General features: G+C 37.1%; 1 protein-coding gene across 1 annotated transcript in view; it reads right to left on the bottom strand.

Annotated features, from left to right (window-relative positions):
* Positions 1-3790: 3790 nt before the first annotated feature.
* The window catches only part of MLPH (melanophilin), a 97276-nt gene continuing 84115 nt past the window's right edge, over positions 3791-16951 (bottom strand). The window contains exons 14-16 of the mRNA XM_083350863.1: positions 13100-13157; positions 11561-11658; positions 3791-4567 (exon numbers count right to left, since the gene is read on the bottom strand). Coding sequence (XP_083206989.1) covers positions 4541-4567; positions 11561-11658; positions 13100-13157 — 183 coding nt within the window. The 3' untranslated portion in view covers positions 3791-4540. The remainder of the gene's footprint in view (positions 4568-11560; positions 11659-13099; positions 13158-16951) is intronic.

Below are 16951 nucleotides of genomic sequence, written 5' to 3'. Positions count from 1 at the left end.
GCATTAATGAAGTAGTGAAGGAACATAACTTAAGGGCCAGCAGATTTTTGGAAAGACAAGTACTGTGATCAAGATGTAGGATGAAAAGCACTCCAGAACTTTGCATGTGAGAATTCATTACCTAATCTTCTCTGTTTTTGCATTTCTACATCTCTATTAACCTCTAGATTTGAAAGATCCAGGAGAGCTATTTTAATGTAATTTTTTGTGGGAAGCTAGAGCTATTAATCACAAAACAGCATCTTATCCCTCCTACCTGGTGTTTTCTTTCTATGAAAAGATTCATAATATTTTCTATGAAAAGATTAATAACAAGAGGTTTAATTAAGTACACGTGATAATGACAGCAACCACTCTCCAAAGCAAATTAGAAAACTCCAGAAATACTATCCTCACCTTGAGGGGCTTCTAATTAGAGCCACCTTATTTTTGAAATGTTCTAAATCTTTTGAAATGGTCTCCTTCACTGTTCATTTAACCTGTCATGAAATAGATAAACATCTAATAAATGATATATTTTTAAACATTTGCATTTGGTGTTACAGTCTTACCTTCTTTTCTGGTTAAGGTCCTTTCCATGGGCTGTGGCTTTAATGCTCCCCAAACTTAAGATTTTCCCAGTGTTCAGAAAGGGACCTTACCTCCCCCTCCATTAATTGCCCACATTTGCATTCTATAGGAAAACAGCAAACCTCTATCCCTTGGCAGGAGGGAAAGTGCCAAGAACATGGAGGCAGTAATTCCCCCACCCTGGGAAATCTGTCTTGCAGTTTCAGAGAAAATGTTGGAAAAGCTCCCTAACATTTGCTCTCATCGAGGACTGAGCAGTGAGCTAATTGGCTCTGCTTTCCACATCCTAAAGAAGTGGGCCTGAGGCAGCATTGATCTCAAGGTTTTAGCTTGATAATCAGACAATCAGAGTGATAGAAAAGCCCCTCTCTCTCCAAGCAAGCAAGGAAAACAGGGTATTTTGCTGTGGGGAACACAACACCATCCATTTATAATGCAGCCTATCTGGCTGTATTTCTGAATCAAGATAAAAGCTGATGCATAAGATGTAGAGTGAGCATAATGTCTGCTTTAGGGCAAAAGGGGTGCATTAGGTGGGATTACCCAATTTTTTTGGTTAAGGGGTCCAGTAGCTGGGATTATTTTAGAATGAAGTTCTGTCAATATGTATGGATATGGAGTGTGGGTATCTTTTTCTTCAGAATCCCTTGTCTCAAAATTGCTTTATTTGAGAAAATACAGTCCTTAAAGAAGAATAATGAAACTACACATAACACAGACTTCTCTTCCTGATCGCATCAATGAAATTAATTTACATTAACTGGAAGAGATTTGGACACAGAACGGTTGATGAGAACATAGTAATGAAAGATAGCTTACAGGAGGCATTAAAAGTTCAGTATACTGAAAAATCACAGCTGTAACTGGAAAATGCCTTCTAATTTGGTTACTTACTTACTGCAAATAATTCAGCAAAGATTTATTAGCATTAAAACTAAGAATTTTGATCTGAACTCAAGATTCTTTCTCAGCTTGGAAAAACATTAATCAGAGAAACAGATATAGGAACTTACATTGTCATTTTCTTTGTGCATCTTTAGCTATGTAAGAAAATGGGTATGTATTGTAATTGATTGCCAAAAACATAAATATGGGCCATCAACACTTTAGATTTGATTTCAAAAAGCTATGTGGCCAAAGGCAACTGTTTAAAGCAGTCATGTGATCCAAGAAAAAAACTATGGCTGTTTGTTGCAGAAAGCTGCTGTATTTGCATTCCCATGTGGTCCAAAATACCTTGGAAATCATATTTGAAGCACTGCACAACCCTAAATAAACATGTTGCATATACAACTTGGATACAATTATATTAGGGTCAAAATAATGCCACTTGGGCATGTTGGAATAAAGACACACAACCACTTGTGGTAGAAGTTGCCTGAACTTTGTATTTCTAAAATGAAACAAATTCTAAGAATATTGAACAGTAATGACTTTACAGTTCAATGGCTGTTGGATATATAGGTCACTGTTGCCAACAAGAGTTTGAACTTTTCATTTCAGAGAATTCAGTAATATCTTAATTTTCTGAAGGACTGTGCTCATACATGACACAATGTTTGATGTTATATGTGAGACACACCATGATAAATATTTGGTACACACAACTTGCATAGAAATTCAAATTTTAGAGTTTGAAAACATAATTCTAGATTTAAAATACAATATGAAGAGGGAAGAGAGGTGGAGGGCACTGAAGAATCTCCATGATGTTTCATAAGGATGAAAGACCATGGGGTTACTGTAGCCACTGTAACTTTAAAAAAGGGTCATATATAGTTTTGGGATATCTGTTGTAACTTTGAATGTTCATTGTGGCCTGTTGTATCACAAGGACTATCTTTATTATGTTGTCCTGAAATGGATGAAGGACCCTCAGTCATAGGACAAGCTTTTAACGTGGACTAATCTACTGTGTATAAAATTACAAAGAATGCTTACAAAAATTGTAATGCATTCTACCCTTTGATTTGCTATGAAATCCAGCTGTAAGAAAGATGCAGAATATGCTTCCATTGTACATAGAACACAAAGAAAGAAAACACTTTTAAGTAATGTGGTACTTAAGAAGAAGGATGTAAATATTTATGAGCATATTTATCGGTGCATGTCAACCCCACTAGGTAAGCCAAACCAGGATATCAAGTCCACAGAAAGGCTACAATGATTTTTATTGAAATTGGCTATAGTAGCAGAACCTTGCAAGTCTGATTGCATTGTGCCTGCTCCTTCTCCTCCTTGAATTAAGAAGATGTCTGCCTGAGCCATTTTCCAATGCTATCTTGTTCTAGGCTTTAAAAATGCTTCAGTCCCTTTTCCCTAGGCAACAGATCCTGCAAATCTCTTCCTTACTCGTGCACTTGGGTTATAAAATTTGTTTTTTAATAAGATTTTATTAATTTTTCTTTACTTACAACGATAATTTTTCAACCAACATACTCTCTGGATTTCAAAATGCTAATACATATTTAATTCCTAATCCTTTATTCTTTCCTCTAACCGTTGGTAAAGTAAGTCCCATGTTTGGTAATATTCTGTTTCTTCTTTTTCTTTTAGTCTCATAGTCTGTCTGTCCATCTCTGCACATTCCAGTATTTTTTTATTTCTCCATCTGGTGGTATTCCTTCATTTTTCCAAATTGCGCAAATATTATTCTTGCTGCTGTTATGGCGTGTAAAAGCAAATATAGGCTTTGTTTGTTAATCTTTTCTGGCATTATACCTAGTAAAAAAAGTTCAGGTTTAAAGTCTACATATTCTCCCAACATCTTTTCTAACCAAGCATGTACAGTATCTTTTTCCAATAACTGTTTGCTTTGTCACATGTCCACCAAACATGATAATACCTGCCTGAGTTATGTTTACATTTCCAATGTCTATCTGACATATTTTTAAACATTTTTGCTAGTCTTGCTGGTGGCAAGTGCCATCTATAAAACATTTTGTATAAATTTTCTTTATAAGAAGTTGACATTGTCAATTTATAATTTCTTTCCCATAAATTTTGCCATTTTTCGCCCATCTTACCGTTTCTTTAACTTGTTCGCTCTCCATTTCCAGTATTAATAAAAAATTATACATTTTCTTAATTAGTTTCTCATCTGAAGTTAACAAAGTCTTATCAAATGCTGTTTGTTCTTTATAAAATCCATACAGTTTTACATCTTTTTCATATCTAGTTTGCATTTGCAAATGTGCCCATCACAAGTTGATACCCTGATTCTCCAGTTCTTGTTTGGATTTTAAATTCCCTTCAGCATTTAGAATATCTCTATATGTCCAGAATTTTTCAAAGTCCACCAAATTTGGATGTACAAATGCTTCCATGGTTGACAATTTGGGTTATAAAATTTGACACCATACTCAAAAACCCCTTTTCCCACTGATTTAGTGTTTCACTTTTTATACAAGGTTTTGGGGACATATTACATAATTTACAAACAGAATATGAAGATTTAATTCAAAAAGGGGAAGCTACCTGAAAGAATTATTGATTTTTCTATATTGTAAACTAAACAATCAAACCCTTCTCCTTACCACCCAATGATTTAGTAATAGCAACATGACATGAATCTTGGGCAATTCCAAGCACTGAAAATAGAAAATGTCTATATGGGACCCATACAGCTAAACAATGGGTTTAGTGGCTTAGAAAACATCTCTTCAATCCATCTGACCATATAGATTACAGACATATATTAATGAGAAAGAAAAATGCTTGAGCCAAAGTTCTGTTTAACATATGTGACGAAACTGAGGAAGGGACTCCATAACATACATTGACACCTGCTGCTCTGCTAGAGAGGAGCCCAAATTTCATAAGATTCTTGCTCAGAGATTTCTGTTCAGATGTAATTTGTTCCTTTTCCTTCTTTCATAAATCAAGTAGACCAGTAAGAGAGAGAAAAACAACAAAAATGAAAACTTGAGCCAGGACTTTGCAGTACTGATCTTAGAAGATTCCATTGTTTTCAAGACTGATGGGTCATCACAGGTTTCTGTAAAGTAGCAAAACACCAATGTGAGCGTTTGGAGTTTTCTTTATTAAAAACATTTATATAGCTGCTCATCTTACAATCAAGCCTGGGTGGATCCCAATCAAAATCAGAGAATAGAATAGAATAGAATAGAATAGAATAGAATAGAATAGAATAGAATAGAATAGAATAGAATAGAATAGAATAGAACAGAACCTTGGAGGTCTTCTAGTCCAGCCCCTTGCTCAAGCAGGAGAACCTATACCATCTCAGACAAGTGACTGTCTAGCCTTTTAAAAAATTTCCAGTTGATGGAGCACCCACGATTTCTGGGGGCAAGCTATTCCACTGGTTAATTGTCCTCACTGTCAGGAAGTTTCTCCTTAATTCCAGGTTGCTTCTCTCCTTGGTCAGTTTCCAACCATTGTTTCTTGTCCTGCCTTCTGGTGCTTTGGTGAATAACCTGACCCCCTCTTCTTTGTGGCAGCCCCTCAAATATTGGAATACTGCTATCATGTCTCCCTTATTTCTTCTTTTCTTTAGACTAGCCAAACCCAAGTCCCGCAGCCATTCTTCGTATGTTTTAGTCTCCAGGCCTTTGATCATCTTAGTTGCTCTTCTCTGAATTTTTTCCAAATTCTCAACATTTTTTTTGTGATATGATGACGAAAATTGGCTGCAGTATTCCAGGTGTGGTCTTACTAGGGTTGTACAAAGCGGTACTAATACTTCATGTGATCTTGATTCTATGCCTCTGTTTGAACAAACGAGGATTGTATTAGCATTTTTGGCTGCTGCTGCACACTGCTGGCTCATAGTCAAATGATTGTCCACTAGGATTCCAAGGTCCCTCTCACAGTTACGTTTTTTGAGCCAGGTCTCACCTAATCTATATTTATATCTTTGATTTTTCCTGCCTAAATGTAAATCTTTGCTTTTCTCCATATTAAAACTCATTGGCCCATTGTTCAAGTTTGTCTAGATCTTTTTGGATCCTGAATTTGTCTTCTGGGGTGTTGAGTACTCCTGCCAGTTTGGTGTCATGTGCAAATTTGATGAGTTTCCCCTTCATTTCCCTCATCTAAGTCAGTTATGAAGATATTGAAGAGTAGTGGGCCTAAGATGGAACCTTGTGGTACCCCACTGCTTACTTCTCTCCATGTGGATGTAGTGCCATTGAGGACTACTTGTTGAGTACAGTTTGCCAGCCAGCTACAGATCCATCTGGTGGTGATGTTGTCTATTCCACCTTTTTCTAGCTTACCAAGGAGTAGGTTGTGCTCTACTTTATCAAACACCTTACTGAAGTCTAAGTATACTACATCCACAGTATTTCACTGGTCTGTTAGTTTAGTCACTTTGTTGAAGAATGAAATAAGATTGGTTTGGCATGATCTGTTTTTAACAAACCCGTGCTGGCTATTAGTTATAATTTTGTTTGCTTCTAGTTGTTTGTAGATCTTTTTTAATTATTGTTTCTAGAATATTCCCAGGTATTGATGTTAGACTGATTGGTCTGTAGTTTCCTGGATCCATTTTTCCCCCCTTTCTTGAAAATGGGAATTACCCACATTAGCCCCTTTCCAATCCTCAGGTACTTCCCTGGTGCTCCAGGATTTTTGAAAGATGTGGTCCAATGGTTCTGAGATAACATCTGCCACCTTCTTCAGAACTCTGGGATGTAATCTGTCAGGCCCTGGAGATTTATATTCGTCAAGGTTGGATAGGTGTTGTCTTACAATTTTCTTGCTTATTTTAATTTTTGTTTCTAATTTATCTTTTGCAGTGGTTTTTTGGGTATGTTGGGCTATAGTTTCTTTTTGTGTGAAAACTGATGCAAAGTATGAGTTAAGTAGCTCTGCTTTCTCCCTGTTGCCTGTTATTTCCTTGCCATCTTTTGTCTTTAGTGGACCTACAGTTTCCTTGACTTTTTTCTTGTTGTTAATATGTTGGAAGAAACTTTTTTTTATTATCCATGATTTCTGTTGCAAGTCTTTGTTGGTTCTGAGCCTTTGCTTTCTTGACTTCATCTTTGCATGTTCTGGCTGTCTCCTGATAATTGGCCTTAGTAATGTGTCCCTCTTTCCATTTTTTTTGTTTTTGTCTTTTTTGTTTTTCAGTTTGTCAGAGAGAACTTTGTGCAGCCATGCTGGTTTCTTCTTGAATTTCTTGTTTTTCTTTTTCAGTGGTATTGTGTTTTTATGATTGCATTTTTCAGAGTTTCCCATGCTTCTTGGGAATCCTTAAGGATTTTCATCCATGGAATTTTTCCTAGGTTCTCTCTGACTTTGTTAAAGTCAGCTCTTTTGAAGTTCAAGACACCGGTTGGATTGTTTTCTGTTGCTAGTGTTTGCATTATATTAAATTTCAGTATGATATGGTCACTTTCGCCCAAGGTTCTGGCAACTTCAACTTCCTCTATCACTTCTTCTCTATTCTCCAGTGTAGCTTTGCATCTAGTTCCCTCCTCCACCTTTTGGATGACAAAGTTGTTGGCTAGGTTGGTTAGGAAACTGTTTGATCTCTTACTCGCTGCAGATTTGGTCTCCCAGTTGATATCTGGATAGTTGAAGTCTCCCATTAGTACTGTGGTATGCTTCCTACATACATTTGTTAACTGGTTGGCAAAGAGTTCATTTATTTCTGCTGATTGGTTGGGTGGCCTGTAGTATACCCCTATGGCAAGGTCACTTTTTTTCTCTTTTATATTGACCCTGGAGGGATTTTATCTTGGATCATGTACATTTCTGTAGATATGTAGCGTTCTCTTACATATAGTGCATTTCCCCCTCCTCTTTTTGTAGACCTGTTTCTTTTGAACAATTTGTATCCATCCATCAGTCCATTCCAGTCATGGGTTTCGTTCCACCAGGTTTCTGTAATGCCAACTATGTCATACCCACCCTCGTGTACTATTGCTTCTAGTTCACCCTGTTTGTTCTCCAAGATTTGAGCATTTGTACATAAGCATTTAAGACTTTTATGCCTGTTCATGGGCATGTTTCCTGCATCTCCTCATTGTTGTTTGGGTTTTTCTTTTTTCTCGTCTCTGCCTACCTTATTGTTTGATTTGTTTTCTTGGGATTTATGATTGGTTTTGGGTTCTGGAGATTCTAAAAATTGGTCACCCTCCCCCCTCAATTTTAGTTTAAAGCCCTCATGATGAGTTGGGGCAGTCTTTTTCTGAGTACATTTTTCCCTGTTTTCGTGAGGTGCAGCCCATCCCTTGTCAGGAGTCCTTCGCATAGGAAATGTAGACCACGATCCAGGAAACCAAAGTTTTCTTGGTGACACCAAACCTTTAGCCAATGTTTTATTTCTAGAAATCTTTTTCCCCTCAATGGGTGTTGGCCTTTTGTTCGGAGTATGGATGAGAAGACAACTTGTGCTCCTAGCTTCATAACTTTATTGCCTAGTTGTTTGTAATCTCTCACTATTGGACTCAGGTTCTTTGTTGTGTCATTCATCCCAATGTGGAGGAGGTGGAAAGGGTAGTAATCAGTAGGTTTAATTATTTTGGCTAGGTTCTCAGCCACATCTTTATTTTTGCTCCAGGGAGACAACATACCTCCCTGGATTGTATGTCCGATCTGCAGATGGATGATTCCGTTCCTTTGAGGATAGAATCTCCTATTCCCAACACTTGCCTTCCTTTTTTGGGGGCTGCAATCTGGGGTATTTTCTGTTTATCTCTGGTGTGTTTGTTGATGTGACTTTTTTAGGGATATTTGAAGTGACTTTTTAAGGGATATTTGAAGTTGTTTCTTTGTTAGGCATCTGCATGTTTTCTTTGAGGGGGGAGGTTGTGAGTCTGTGTGTTTCCATCTAAGGGGAGAAATCGATTTTTCAGTTTTAGTGGGCTGTTTCTGGTTGGGTTGGATTGGGCAGATGGGGTTTGTTAGTTGTATGCTGCTTCTTTCTTTAAGTATTGTGTTTCCTTCCTGTTTTCCTCCAAGGGTTTATCAGTAGGGTCAAATCCTCTGGGAGTCATTTGTTTATTAATTGGTTCGGTTGGGGTATAGCTTTCTTTCGTAGATTGGGGCTTGGCTAGAGTTGCCTCTAAGTTCCTTCACTTTTTCCTCCAGTAGTTTACATAGTTTACATCTAATGCATGTATATTTTGAGTGTTCTTTGGGCAGAAGCACATAGATGGAACATGTATTGCATACCACAATAGTATCAGCCACCTGTTCCATAAGTTTATTGTTTGAAAATCTCTCTTTTTGGTTTTTGCCATCTGTTGGCCCTCGTATACTGCCATCCATAGCACTTGGTCTGCTGCTGTCTGTAGGCCCTGGTCTACCGCCATTTGTAGCACCTGGTCTGCCACCGTCTGTAGGCCCTGATCTACTGCCATCTATAGCACTTGGTCTATCACTGTCTGTAGCACCTGGTCTGCTGCCAGCTGTAGGTCCTGGTCTGCCATTTGTAGTACCTGATCTGCTGCTGTCTGTAGCATCTGGTCTACCGCTGTCTGTAGCACCTGGACTGCTGCTGGCTGTAGGCCCTGGTCTACTGCCGTCTGTAGCACTTGGTCTGCTGCTGGGTTTAGGCCCTGGTCTACTGTGCTGCAATGTTCCATCACCCCCAACAGCTCCACAGCCATGTGGCTCCCATTTGCTTGTCCGTCGCGCCAGTGTTCTGTTTCCTTCAGCAAACAGGGCTGCCTGGATAGTTCACAGTAAGCACTCCTCTTCTCTCCCTAGTTGGCTGTCCTCCCTTCTCCACTATCTCACCAGCTCTCCTGTTTCTTCTCTCTGCCAGTCATTGCACTGCCTTCAGTCAGCTTTCCTCTCTGCCCCACAGCTGATTCTCTCCTCTGCTCTGCAGATCTTTCTTCTCCTTTTCTCTTCTTAAGTCTTTTTTATTTTTCTGACTTATCTTTCTCTCTTTTCCTTTTCTCCTACCATTTTGTCTTAGTTTAAGATAACTTAGTTTAATACCAACTTCTCTTCCCACAATGTAATCAAGCTTCCTCTGTGGCCGCCATCATAGAATTCCTCCCTTTTAAAAGTAATATCACAAATTAAAAATTGCTAAAATAAGATTGCACATACATTTTCTGTATACCATTTTTGGAATTTGTTAGGCATATGATGATAGCCTACATATTGGGTTGGAAATATATAAGCCATGATGATGTTGTAACTTTAAGAAGGTAATTGATCCATGGGCGTGTGAGGTTGCTCATGGCCATTAGAGGGAGCTAGAAACGTAGATTCTCTCTCTCACTGGATCTCTCTAAATATCTGAATTTGCTGATTGCTCTATTATTGCTTTTTTGCTCTGTATCTGCATAACTGTGTTTTTGACCTCTGGACTGGTAAGAAGACTTTGTATTAGGATTTTTACTTGGACTGTTATTTTTGTGTATGACCTGGACATTATTTTTGACTGTGCATTTTTGATTTTACACCACCTTAAAGTAAACTACTTTCTATTTTCACAACTCAGTGTATCTTGTGGTTACTGTGATCTCTTACTGCTCTCAATACCCTTCCTTGTCTGTGCAACTCCTTGGTAGCACAAGGAGACCTCTGCACAACAATACCTAACACTGGTTATGGGCCCAGGCCTGTACTGAGAGTAAGTACACACAGTAACATAGCTGAGTTTGTGTTAGCTATTTGGTGTAAAATGGCACAAGAACAGAATTAAAAGTTTAGGACTTTCAGTGCAGATAGAGCACAAATGCTGCTAGATGCTCCTATTGCTCATAGCAATCACTGTTCTCCTTTTGACTAACTTCAGAAAAATGAAAAATGTTGTCATGAAACTAAAGAGTATGAGGTTAACATTTTCTAGCTGCAGATGTCTTGTGGAAAAAAGAGATGATTGCTGCTCACCCCTAAGATATTCCAAAGAACTGCCAGAGTAACAATAGGGAAAAAAGAGGATAAGGAGATTTCAGAGATTCTTACACACAGTATATGTATTCTGTTGGAAGAAAAGTACAAACAATACATTTATCTGTAGAAATTAATCTGATAGTGGTTGTTTTATCTGTTAACATTTTAAAAATATTCCTCAATAATAAAAGACAATAGAAAGATTTGGGACCATTATTTTGGATTGTAATTCAAGAGTATTTCCAACCCAGACTTTTTCTCAAGGATAAGACAAACTCCCTCATTTATTCCCCAAAGGCCAGCTACCATGCCTGCCCCTCAAGCCAGTGCACTCCCACCCAACAATTCACAGAATCCAGAGCCAACTAGTTTTGTTATGATTTTTCATGTTTCCAGTTTCAAATGTGAATTATATATGCCTACTGAAAAACAGGCTTTTTTATGTGGTTGGAAATGGAAATATAATTCCAATTCTTACACATCTTTTAAAAAATAAGAGTGCAAATGAAGACTTAACACAGTCTTATGCTGCCATGGAAAAGCAGCAGCAAAGAAAGCAGGAGCAGGAATATTTTTGTGACTGAGAGAACAGCCTCTTGGAAATAAATAAAATAAAATAAAATAAAATAAAATAGAGAGAGAGAGAGAGAGAGAGAGAGAGAGAAAGAAAGAAAGAAAGAAAGAAAAAGAAAGAAAGAAAGGAAGGAAGGAAGACAGAAAGAAAGAAATCCTGTTGAGTTTTCTAGCCTTTACATGGACACCACAAAATGTGAAATTGCCTATCAAATAGGCTAGCTCTACCATAGCTAGCTAGTTTTATATTTCGATTTTAAAATAAGAAATCAGCCAAAAGATAAAGCTTTTATTTATGCAGTTATATGCTTGCATGAATTGATTGGGATTATATAATTATATATGATTATTATAACATATAAGATCATATGACTGATTACTGATTGCAAAAGCATCCTATACTGTTATTATATTCCATTTGTCTGATTCTGGATTCTGTCTAATTTGCATGTTTTCATATTAATAGTAGCCTCCTCTTTATAACTGGCTACATATCTTTACAAAAAAATGTGGCCTTCTATTGGAATTTAGCATTTAAAGGCATCTATTCTCAGTCGGGATGAAAGCCGTGAAGTAAATTCTGAATACTTGCCGCAAAGAAGTTATCTGTTTTTTTATTTCTTCCATTTGGATTTCGCTGGGTCAGGGATCCTCTATAATAAGAATTCCGAGCAAAGGATTCAGCATTGCCTTAAAAAGTTAAAGAAAATGATATGGATGGCAAGATGCTGGAGTAAAATTATTCATGTTTAGCTAATATTGAAAGGTAAGAATGGGAAAAGGACCAAAGTATACATCCAGTGTTTAAATGGAGAGAGAATTTGTAAGTCCAAAACCTCTTCTAGGACAATAATTAAATCAGCAGGTAAAAAGTAAGTTTCTTGCAAGACTTTTAATGTACAAGTTAGTCAAAGATCTTTTTCCATATGTAAGAGAATTTATCTCTATGAATTACTTGACATTCCCCACATTATCATTTATTTCCATTAACTCCTAGTTGGGACAAAATATTATATCTAAACCATTAAATTATAGCGTTTTGCTTTAATGACCAATGCTTGTTATTAAAAATTGTATTAACATAAGAATTACATTGATGACTCTTGATTTCTATTAAATTTTTCTTTTTCTTTTAAATCTCCATGTTCAGTGTGTTTCACTATGTTTTGATAGTGAACTTTGCAATAGCTCTACAATGTAAGTAAGAATTATTGCCTCCATACTGTAGCAGCTGAATGAGTGATCAATAATATTTTTTAAGTCCTCCCTCCCTCTCAATTCATAGTAGAGGCAAAGTCTGAACCCACCACAGGTAGTCCTCACTCAATGACCCTAAACTGGACTGGAATTTCTATTGCTAAGTGAAACAGTTGTTAGACAAAACATCATGTGACCGTACAAGTTACTTTTTCATCTCCGTCATTACTGCAAATAGTTACTGAAAGAAGATTATCTATATAGCTTTCTGCCTAAATATTAACATCTGTTGAAAATACACCTGGAAGAACAAGAGATCCTCACTTACTGACCACTTGATCAATGACCAAAGTTACAGCAGCACTGAATGAAGGTGGTCCTTGAAATTATGGTTGTTGCAGCATCCCTGTAGACAAATGATTAAAATTTGGGCACTTGGCAGCCTGCCCTCATTTATGATCACAGAGTTGCTTGACTCGGCCCCATCAACTCTGCTCTTTCAACTGCCCTGCACTTGGCCACTGCTGCCTACCCCTGCTGCCCCCCCATCCCCAATTGTTCTTTCTCCCACTGCTGAGGAGGCCATGTAAAGATCCAGTAGCTTGCACTGCCAGTGGGCCTCAAAAGCAATGGGAGGAAAAAAAACAGCAAAGGTCAGTTGGGGGCAGCAGGTGGAGGCAGGGGTGAGTGACAGCAGAGTGCCCAAAATAAAAGAAATTGTCTTCAAGGCCCTTTCAGCATGGTGCAGAAAGTCTGTCAGAGTAATAGCTGAATATGTATGAAAATGACATTGTGAAATTGATCCATACATTCCAGGTACACACACATGTGGAAAGTAACTCAATACTGCTTTTAACCAAGGCAACAATTATTAGGCAGAAGCTGCCAATCAACTGAGCATTTTCCTCCTTGCATAAATGAGCAAATGTCTTACTTGAAGTTTCATGGGAAATACTGAATTTCCTCCTCAACACATGGGACACAGACATGACCTAAAAGGAATAAAATCTTGTTAGCATCTAAATAAGAGTTGGCTGTATTTTCCCCTTTGCAACTTACGCCTAACTTTCCTCAGCAAGACAGCATTTTGGCCCATAAATAAATGTCAGTCCACTCATTTATTTTGTGAGTAATTAATCAATTTTGCTGATGTACTCATTTGCCAGTATTTATTCATTAAGTAAAATAAGTTGAATAAAATATTTCTTCTATTTGGATTAGACTTTTTAAAGAAGCTGAATATCCTGTTTCTCCTCACAACTCTCCAATGTACACCACTTAGCCCCAATTCTTTGCATCAAAATGTCATTTGCAATATGTAGTCATGAATGGCATATCAGAAAGGCCAAGAGAAATATCTCTTAGGACTACAGGATCATGTCTACCACTAAGCACCACCAATAAGTATTGAAAGAGAGGTTTTGAAAAGTAGTTTTTGAATTTCTAGAACACAGTTTGATTTGTAGATCCCAGTTTCAGAGATTTATATGCTTCTGCTTCTCCAGCTTTTGTTTCAACTTCATGTAAAGGTATGTAAAAATTTAAAACAAAAAGCAAGATTTGTGTTTTGATCTTTTGTCAATTTCACTTTGTAAATGTTATTTTTCCATATGTATCCTTCTTTAAGTATGCAGTCTTAATTAAACACTGTCTATTGGCATACATGATACATGATCAGCATTTTCACTACTATCATGGTGATGTTGGAAAAATCAAGCAATGGAATTTTAAAAATTGTAAAAGCTATGGTTATCTAAATTTAAATCTTTATGATGATACCTTCAAAATTAACTAGGCAATCCTTGGTAGATTTTGGAGCAAGTAGAATATTTGCTTCAAAAAATAAAGCTAGGAAGAAATGTGCTTGTCTCTTGTCCTGAAGTCATCCAAGATTAGATTTTAAAATTGGGGAAAATCTTCTTTGGCTAAATGTCAATGAGCAGCCTTGGTGGAGCAGTGGGCTAATGCCTCCTTAAGTAACACCAGCTGCCTGAAATTAGTGCAGGTTCGCATCCCACCAGGCTCAAGGTTGACTCAGCCTTCCATCCTTCCGAGGTAGGTAAAATGAGGACCCAGATTGTTGGGGGCAATTAAGCTGACTTTGTAATAATGCCACTTGGGGTGTGTGTGAAAGCCCTAATAAGCAGGCATATACATAGAATGAAGGCTACTGCTAAGCTTGTAAGCCGCCCTGAGTCTTCGGAGAAGGGCGGGATATAAATGGAATTTTTTAAAAAAATGGCAGTTTCCACTTGCACAAGAAGGCGGCATCTTTGCCATTTCTCATCTTGTACTGTCATGTACTTTCAAACCATCTGGTGAATTTGTATGAGGGAAGTTTATTATATGCATTTCTGGGAGGCTGAAGGTTAAATGCCTTGGAATGAAGGATATGAAGAACATTGATTTTGATTTATGATAATCAAGTGGTAGGAAAATTGTTGGTTGAGTAGGCACCCAGTTTACATATCTTTACCTGCTCTAGGGCTAGTTCATTCAAAAGTGACAAAATAGCCATTTACAAAGGCTAAATGTAAGATACAACTGACGAATTTATAATGAAGAAGAAAGAATATTTGAGGCTACTCTACCAGAATTCTATGGCACGGACCCATTATCTAATCTCTTTACCTCCCAATTTTCTCTGCTGTTCAGTTCAGTGACAAAGTTTTACTAGTTTACTACAATTTTGTACTAATTCCTACCATATATCACATGTAACGCTTTAAGATTCATGGCTCAGAAGTGATCCATGAATTGTTAGCTGGAGTATTGCAGTGCTTTAAAAAACTGCTTCAGATCAATTCATGCTAACTGATTTTATTTTTACCCATGAAACCTTCCAACTGCCAGGACTCTTCTCCATCTCCTTTGCTCCCTTTAACTGCAGGATACTCACGAGGTTTGCATTCCTCCTTGTTTTCCATTTCCTTCTACCCCAATCCTTCCTGAATTCATAGTGTTGTCATTCCAGGGCATATACATGTTTTGTTTTGTCACTTTGTAAAGTAACATAAAGCACATTGTTGTAATTTTTCACAGCATTGGAACAGCATTCAGAATACCTAAACTCTCAAATGAGATCCAAGAAAATGTATCCAAAATCCTACCTCTGATCAAAGCAACACCTAAACAGAATGATCTTAAAGCAAACTGCTCTTCTCTAGTCGTAAAAAATATTACAGAAGAGCCAAAAACCAGCAGACAAAGGTTGAATGACAGTTCTCGTGGACAGAGCACAACACATAAAAAAATTAATGAAATGTTGAACAACAAAGATGCTTACATCTCTCTAAATACAAGCTCAATATAGAAAATAGACAATCAAATCAAGAAAGTCTCAATGATCTAGCCAAGATGGACAAATTACAAACAACAAGCATGTTCAAAAAGCTATGGATCCATCTCCCATGCTTGTATGGACACATAAAAATACACTGACTAGACACACCATTCTATTTAATTGTGTCACTATTGGAAACCCCAACATACAAATTTTCCAAAGAACTCATTAAAAATGTGAGTATTCTGATGGGAGCAAACATGCTATCAATTCAGTATTACAGTGCTTTTAAAAAATCAAAGACTTAATAGCTGAAGAAGATTAATTCATTAACTGATTGATAGCACAACATTCTTCACACCCACAGATCCAAAACTGGCAAAAGCCTCTTAAACTTTACTATACAAAGCTCCACATCAAGTGAAGGAAACAAAAATGGAAATTATTTAGAAATATGGAACTTATAGATTACTGCCTCACCATTTATTTTCAGTTTAATGGACACATATACAAAGAAATCAGAGGAACATCCATGGAATCACCAATTTCAGGATTCAAATCAGAAACAATTAAGCAGTGTCTGGAAATAATAGTCCTCTATAAACAACTTCAAATGTGAATCTGTTAGGCAGACATTATTTTTGTCATAACCAAATATTTACAACAAAATCAGTGTTTAACAGAATCAAATTTATAAGGGAAGAAAAGAATAACAGACTACCATTCCTAGATATTCTCATCAACCAAGGTAATAAAGGCAGACTTCGTATTCAGGTATTTTGAAAAGCAATATAAACCAAGTGATGCAGTAACAATCCAACTGCCCAATATAAGAGGGCTTTCAGACAAGCCTGAATATCCAGGCTTGTCTGTATATTCCAAGAACTTCAAAGAGAAGGAATAAGACAACCTTTATAGTATCCTTCAATGAAATGAGTACCCATTTCATTGGCTATCCACATCATTACAAGTGCTTTTCAATGCAACCAACTAGAACACCACCACCACAACCCATAAAAAAGAATAAATCTTCCATACATTGAAAATATCTCAAAAACCACCAGCAGATTATGTCAACTGCAAAGTATCAAAGTAGCCCACAAACCAACAAAATCCTTCCAAAATATCTTAAACAAAAATGAAATGAAATTATTTACAACATATAGTGAGCTGACTGAGAAAGCTACTGTGTAGGATAAACAGGCAAAGGATTACAGAACACACTTAGTTGGCAGCCAGAAGTCATGCTGGAAATATTTTACTGGATACATGGACCAATTTAACCACCAAGTTGACTATAGCCATTTTTTATCAAGTGAAATCCAAAAATATAAGGAAGTTCCTTGAGGCCTGGCATTCTAACAGATCAGATACACAGGAAAAAAAATCTAGTCTACAAACTATTAAAAAAGCAAACAAAGGCTCAAGAAAGAGGAGAGTCCGGGGCATTCTTCCTTTATTATAACCTTAAGACATAGTTAAAGGTAAAGGTAAAGGTTCCCC

Source organism: Vipera ursinii, assembly GCF_947247035.1.
Source record: "Vipera ursinii genome assembly, chromosome: 1".
Taxonomy (NCBI): Eukaryota; Metazoa; Chordata; class Lepidosauria; order Squamata; family Viperidae; genus Vipera; species Vipera ursinii.
The sequence above is the reverse complement of the archived record's forward strand: the minus strand, read 5'-3'. Positions and strand labels throughout refer to the sequence as shown.